The sequence below is a fragment of the Otolemur garnettii genome, unplaced genomic scaffold (assembly GCF_000181295.1).
Source record: "Otolemur garnettii isolate 467f Iridium unplaced genomic scaffold, OtoGar3 scaffold00044, whole genome shotgun sequence".
NCBI lineage: Eukaryota > Metazoa > Chordata > Mammalia > Primates > Galagidae > Otolemur > Otolemur garnettii.
Window position 1 is genome coordinate 3,967,367 of NW_003852439.1, and position 7,658 is coordinate 3,975,024.

General features: G+C 44.9%; 1 protein-coding gene across 1 annotated transcript in view; it reads right to left on the reverse strand.

Annotated features, from left to right (window-relative positions):
- XYLT1 (xylosyltransferase 1) overlaps positions 1 to 7,657 on the reverse strand; it is a gene marked incomplete at its 5' end in the record, with an annotated part of 316,786 nt that extends 309,129 nt beyond the window's left edge. The window contains one exon of the mRNA XM_012805673.2: positions 7,622 to 7,657. Within this exon, the coding sequence (XP_012661127.1) occupies positions 7,622 to 7,657 (36 nt within the window). The remainder of the gene's footprint in view (positions 1 to 7,621) is intronic.
- Position 7,658: the final 1 nt, after the last annotated feature.

Consider the following 7,658-nt stretch of genomic DNA (forward strand, 5'->3'; position numbering starts at 1 on the left):
GGCCGTGAAGGTGGAGACCCCACACATGCCCCAAAGACTTGACCCTGGACCCCACCCTTTTCCATCCGGCAAGGTGCTTAGGGCCCCCGGTCCCTGATACGAATAATGCCAGTTTCTATAATCAGGGTTAAGGTGACTCAGCCCCAACAACTTCTTTGTAACAGCTCTGGTTTCCAATGGGGGCGGGGACAACTTAACCCAGGGACCACAGGGACCACAGGGGCACAGACGCCCTGACAAGCAACTGCGGGCAAACGGGTAGTTTCTGTTGCAGGCGGAAGGAAGTACCGACAAGATGATCTGGATTGTGTATTCATAGAGATAGCTCTCGCTGCAATGGCCCGCCTCACCCAGGCTCTCGGGTACAAGTAAGTGGTGGCTCCCCAGTGAGCCAGCCCTAGAGAGGGTTAGGACATGTCCACTGGCCAAAGAAACCTGCACCGTATCTCTTGCCCTTTTTCTTCCGGCCAGAGAGAACTGAACTCAAAACTCCTTTCCCCAGACAACACAGCAGCTCAAGTTCCATTATTCCCTAGCAGGCTTCTGCATATTTCACTACAGGGTGATACTTTCTTTTCCAGGCCCATAAAATCCCGTCCTGAAAGAAGGAAATGTAGGTCAAACAATCCAAAGGAGCAGATACACAGGATGGAGGATGAGCAAGTCTCAGACCCAGTGTACAACATGAGGGCTACACTTAATAATACTGTATTATACTCAGCATGTTTTTGCAAAAATACTAGCTTTTAGGTGCTCTGGCCACACACACAAAAATTGGGCAACTGTGAAATGATGGGTATGTTAACTTGCTTGACTATGTTAACCTTTCACTATCTATACATATGGATGGGTATGTTAAAATATGTTATACACCGGGCGGCACCTGTGGCTCAAAGGAGTAGGGCGCCAGCCCCATATGCCAGAGGTGGTGGGTTCAAACCCAGCCTCGGCCAAAAAAATATATGTTATACACCTTAAATATATAAAAGGAAAATTATTTTTAAATAAAATCTTGTCCTTGACATTGGGCATTTTGACACAGCTAACTACGGTATATCCCCTTATATATACAAGTTCTGTGATTACAAACTTGGAGACCCTCACGAGACACAAAAGTGAGGTTGCAGAATAGAGCAGTTCAGAGCATCAACTGCCTGGGTTCAAATCCCAGCTGTGCCATTTATAACTGTGGACCTTGGGGAAGTTGCATAAGCTCCTATGCCTCAATTTCCTCAGTACAGCATGAGGTTTGAATGAGTTAATATCACTAAACACCTAAAACAAGGCTAAGTTATATTAAGCACCATGACGGTTGCCTGTTGAAATTTAACAGTACAATAGCTTGAAGGATTAAATGAGTTAACACACATAAAGGGTTTAACACCGTGCCTGGCAAACAGAATAGAGAACCCAGAAATAAATCCACACATTCATACCCAACTTCTTTTTCACAAAGGTGCCAAGAACAGCCACTGGGGAAAGAACAGTCTCTTCAATACGTAGTGCTAGGACAACTGGATAACCATACCCTTATGGATAAACACAAGAATGAAGCTATTTCTCACCATACACAAAAATTAAATCAAAATGGATTAACGACTTAAACATCAGATCCAAAACTATGAGACTACTGGAAGAAAACACTTAGGAAACACTTCAGGACACTGGTCTGGGCAAAGATTTTTGGGGTAAAGACTTCAAAAGCACAGCCAAAACAGACAAATGAGATTATATCAAGCTTCTGCACAGCAAACTCTCAAGAACATGAAGTAACAACCTACAGGATGAGATTAAATAGTTGCAAACGATCCATCTGACAAGGAATTAATAGCCAAATAATTCTATATATTAATAGACTCCATAAGAAACTCAAAAAACTCAATAGCAAAAAGCACAAATAATCCAATTAAAAACTGCATGAAAGATCTGAATCAACATTTCTCCAAAAAAGACATGTAAATGACCAACAGGCACTATGAAAAATGCTCACCATCACTGATCAACAGGGGAAAGGAAGTCAAAACTACAATGAGATATCACCTCTCCCCAGTTAAAATGGCTTTCATCTAAAAGATAAAAAGTAACAGATGAGGCGAAGATGTGAGAAAGGGGAGCCCTCATATACCACTGGTGGGAACGTAAATTAATAGTCATTACGGAAAACAGTATGGACATTCTCAAAAAAATAAAAATAGACTTGCCATGTGATCCAGCAATCTTATTACTAGCACATATACAAAGTAAAGGAAATCAGTATTTCAGAAAGGTATCCACACTCCCATGTTTACTGTGGCATTATTCACAATAGCCAAAACATAAAATCGACCTAAGGATTCACGAAATGATAAAGAAAATGTATAAACACAATGAAAAGATGAAGAAAATATACAAACACGATGGAATATTATTCAGTCACTAAAAAGAATGAAATCCTGTCACCTGCAGCCATATGGAGGGAACTGGGGGCCATAATGAGATAATGAAATGAGCCAGGTACAGAAAAGACCAATACTGCATGTTTTCACTCATATGTGACAACTAAAAAACTCGATCTCAAGAAGACACAGAGTAAATTAGTGGGCACCAGAGGCTGGGAAGAGAAAGGGTGAAGGGGGGTGAAAAGGTTGATTAATAGGCACAAAAATACAGTTTGATAAAAGGAATAAGAGCTAGTGTTGGATAGTTCAGTCATACGACTATTGTTAACAATAATCTATTTTATATTTCAAACTAGCTAGATGGGAAGAATTCTAATGTCCCCAGTAAAAAGAAAAAGTAGGGGGATGTGTGAGGGGATGGATATCCTGCTTATCCCAATTTTATCATTACACATCATATGAATGTATCAAAGTATCACATGTACTCCCAAAATGCATACCATCATGTATCCATAAATAAAGTGCCTAACACAGCATCGCTGTAACACAGGCATTATTACTGTTACAATTCCCATTCTATTTGCTCATTAAGAAAGAGCCAAGCCAGAATGTGGACCCAGGTCTCTCAGACCCCAGGCTTCTCCATGGAGGCCTCTTTCACTTGTGCTAGGGCCTGGCACACACTTCCTGCGACTCTGCCTCCTGTTCTCACACACCTTCCTTAAATGTAAGTTTTGATAGGGTTGGTTTTTTCATTTAATTTTTTTCTTCCCCAAAGTAGTTTCTCTTTGCTTCTGGTGGACTGGGATCTGGGTCCTCAGAAATGAGGAAATGTGGGAGGGAGAAGGGAGGGGGGAATGGGTGGAGGGAGGGGGTTTGGAGGGATTACTTCTGAGGTTTACCTTATAGGGGTACAGGTGAATCTTTCTAAGAGTAGAATGTGAACATTTTAAAGCGGTAACTGAGAAAATGACATGAAGGCTGTGTTGACCAGTTTGATGGAAGTATTTCAGATTGCATGTGAAAACCCCACACTGTACCCCAGAAGTGCATTAATGTACATAGTTACCATTCAATAAAAAAAAAAAAAAAAAAAAGAAATGAGGAAATGCACAAGAAAAGGAAAGTGAGCTGCTAAAAGTGACGACACCCAGGGCAGCCTCACCCAAAAGATGGGCATGAGGTCACCCCTCACCTGTGCAGTCCAGCAGGTGTGCGTGTTAAGTCTTTCTGCACTGAAATACTAACACAGATAGATCCATGACCCCACTGATCACAACAGCTCTGGGTGTAAAAGTTGACTCTCACTTCAGAGATATCCTTAAGGATATTTTTGGTTTCTGGGGACAAACAATGAAGCAACGATGGCTTTAGTTCAAGCCACCAAATTTCCTTTTCTATTAAGACCGTGGACCAAAAGTTGGACAATTGCCAGTAAATAAGCAGTTACGCCGTATCTGGCTTCCTATCCAAAAAATAGCAAGCATTTGACCACCCAACCTCCTGGAAGATGAAAATTGAACTAAGGGAGACTGTCCATAGTGTTAGAAGACTGGAAGGAAAGTGAATATATACGCATGCATATACATGTATATAAATAAAATAGAATTGATACTATGTATACACCTATGTATATAACTTCTATTTATTTTATTTACATTTTCCAGTATATGATTAAACAGATGGCAACATTTGTAGTAAGATAAATATTGTTCAATAATGCCTATTTCTGTATAGTAAGTGCAATGTATCACTCACACAAAATAAAACTCCACCGACACTGTGAAAAATGAACCATCAATAAATAAGATACCCCCTGTTTTCTCTGGTCTCAAAACATCTGAATAGAAAGAAAAGCTATGCCTCTGATGCTGTTAGAACTAGAGGCGATTTGGACCTAATGAACCAGTCTTGCAATGTCGCTGTCTAAGTCTTTAAAAAGTCCTGAGTTATCTGAGTAATGTGAAGTATGAGGATTCTACTGAAAAATCAACATTTCAGTGGGGTCAGATCATACTGAAACCCCATTCTACTTTGTGGGGGCGGGGGACAGAGAAAGGCAAAAGCAATATAAAATTAGATTTCTTAAATGGAACTTACTGAGTAACAGTTTATCTAACAGCACAAGCAATGAAAGTGAGGACTTCAAGAAGAGACTCACCAAAGGGAAACAAAATAAACATTCACTACATTAACACACCCAGCTCTCTTTCATTTTCTCCAAAATCTAGAAATCTATTTAGAACCTGTAGCTGATTTTTCTGACAGTTGTCCCTTGCCCCCAGATTTCCCCTCCCTTTCTAAGTGAGCCCATCTGTTTCTTAAATTCTGAAATGACAGTAAAATCCAGTTTATTGGAGACTCAGAGAAAGAACCAGTGTCGCAGCCACAAAACTTGGCTATAATCCACCCAATAATTCCAATATTTAAGAGCTCTGAAAGAGGCTGAGAGGAAAAGGGGAACTTGCAAATCTTTTATGGATATGCCCTCTGACTCTACTTGAAAAACTGGGTGTTTCTTCTTGACTTCTTAAATGGACCCAAAATACAATCCAGTCCTTCCCCTGGAGTGCAATTCCTGAAACATAACAGGGGCAGAAGCTCTGAGAAAGCAGGCATAAAGAAGCAGAAAAGGTCTGGTTTGGAAAATGCTCTAAACGCCATGCCCGCCTGACACTCTCTGCAACATGCCCACCACCACCGGAGGCCATGTAAAACCACTGCTGTCCACCCCACCCCACCCCAACCTGCACCCAGAGCACACACGTGAAGCATCATCTTCTAAGCATGTGCCTGACCAGCTCTTTACAAGAGCCATCTGGAAAATCACAGGGACTTTTTATTTTAATGTCTCTCTCCTGAATCTCCCTCTAAAGCATCATGCTGGCAGCCCCGGCAAGGTCTGGAAACAAACCACATGCTGTAAGGGGCCTCACCGCTTGCGAAACTGTCTGGTCCTCTCTCCTAGTCTGCAACCCAAGCTCCAGCTATACCGGACTTTGGGAACAGCCTGCCCCCTTCTGGTCTCCTGGAGCTCTATGAGAGGGCAGAGGCTGGGTGGGCACAGCTGGAGTAGGGACAGACCCCAGGGTCCAGCCAGCTTCAATCCAGTCTGTGCTTCAATTTCAGGATCTAGCCCTCCAGGGCGTACGTGTGGGGGAGAGCAGAAAGAGCAAAGAGACAAGCAACTAAAACAAAATACAAATTCAGGAGTGACAACAGTCAACAGCAGCATGGCAGACAACTACTTGGAAGGAAGGGAACCAAAAAAAAGAGAGAGAGAGAGAGAAAAGACAAGAAAATACATAATGCCTATATTAGAAGGTGAAGAAATGGAGACGTTAGGATGTGAAGGTGTGGGCTGCAGAAGAGTAAAGGAACTTGCAGATGGAAGCAGAATTTCAGAAAAGCAGAGCAAGTCTGCTGCTGGAACTGGAATTCCAAAAGGAATAAAAAAGGAAAACGGCATGCATCCATCTACTCCACCAACCACAAACCCCTCCGTGGCCAAGCTGGGACGTGAGCGAGTAAGACAGAGCTGAATGCACCAAAAGGGGTTGTACATAGAAGCTCAGACTGTCAGGGACCTATGAAGAAACTAACCAGTCTGTCTCCTTCCCTCTCTTCACTTGTTTCAACAGGTGGTATGAACACCCTAAGGGCACCTCTGAAACCCTTCTGAATCCCAGTTGTAAAGGATACAGGAAGCCTCTGCCACCTCCACGTCCACCTTGAGTGTTCCTACACTGGGACAACAGGCCACAATCCATCGCCCCACCCCAACTCTCAGTGGGTCTTCAAATGCTGAAAGAACTTCTAATTGCATTTCTACCGGAACACATTACTATCAACTCCAGGAGTTCAAAGACAGTGTTTCAGAATACCCTTCCCTGTAAAGATGAGGTCGCAGGACACTGGTGATGCTGGTTCTCCATCAGTAATCTCACGCCACTTTCCACAAACAAGGGAAAGATTTTCCCTGCTACCCACACGTAATGTGAAATGCCATCACATCACGTTTCAGGGCTGGCTCAGCCTGCAAGCACAAAGAATGTACTCCCGGCAGAGAGGGCTTCACAGACTCCAAAGAAGTTTAGCAGATCAGAAAGCATCACACTGTGAGGACTCTCGAAGTGACAAATGACAGAGAAATGCATTCAGTCCTACGGATCCTGAAACCACTCCCCTGGTGTCTGATGTCCTTTGGAGACTAGGCAAATCCCTGCAGGCCACTGGCATGATGAAGATATAGATGGAAACAAAACACACTGGTTATGCCTTAAGACAGAAGTTCACACCCATGGGGAGCTAGCACCCTGACCAACACTTGGGGACACTGACCTCCTGCCTCCAGCCAGTGCTTTTAGCTCCTCAGGGCAGCTCAAAGAAAATGTAAAATGCATCCCTGCAGAAGTTGGGGACAGGGTAGAAAGTCAAGTCAGTTTCCTCCCTACCCACCCAGCTGGTCCCAGATCTGCACCCAAAGAGGGCAAGGAAAACCCACAGGAATCAAAGTCAGTGACAGTGTGTCCCACACATAGCTGGTGCCTGGAACCGGCCACACACAAGACAGAGAGACAGGGATAACCAGTGAGAGGAAGGGACCATGCCCTGAAACTGGAGATGGGTAAGAGGTAAAGCCAGACAGGGCATGGGCGACGGCAAGGTTAAAGACGGAGGCTCACACATCCAGGAGAAACAGAAGACCCAAGTAAGACCAGCCACCCAAGACTGAGTCTTAACTGGGGGCTTGGAACACCCATCCCAGATCCCATCGCAAGCCAGGGAAAACAGAAGGCTCGGCTGTCTGCACCCAGTTCGGCAAAGACCAAAGAGATGCAGCTGCGAGAACCACCCAGAAACAGCGGCTGAGAATCCGGCACCATCCACGCACTCAGACAGGGAGCGAGGCACCGACACTCACACGCATAGAGCAAGTCGGGTGCCCAGCAAGAGTGATGGGAAACAGGAACCCAGCCAGGCTCCGTAACCCCCAAGGCGCCTCCACAGAAGACAACTTCCCCCAGACACCACGGGGGCAGTCCTCGGTCTCTGGATGGGGCAACCCACGACCCCTGAGCCTTGGCGGGGACCCAACCCGGCTTCCAGAGAGAAGAGATGTGGAGTCAGCAGGTTTGCGGAGACCCAGGCTGATGACCCGGGCTCAAGGGCTAGGGGGGCGTGGGGTTGCTGCTACCGGCCTCCCTCCCTCCCCGCGGGCGCGAGTCGAAAGGGCATCTTACCAGCGCCCCGGCAGGCAGTGCCCCCCGGCTGGCCGGC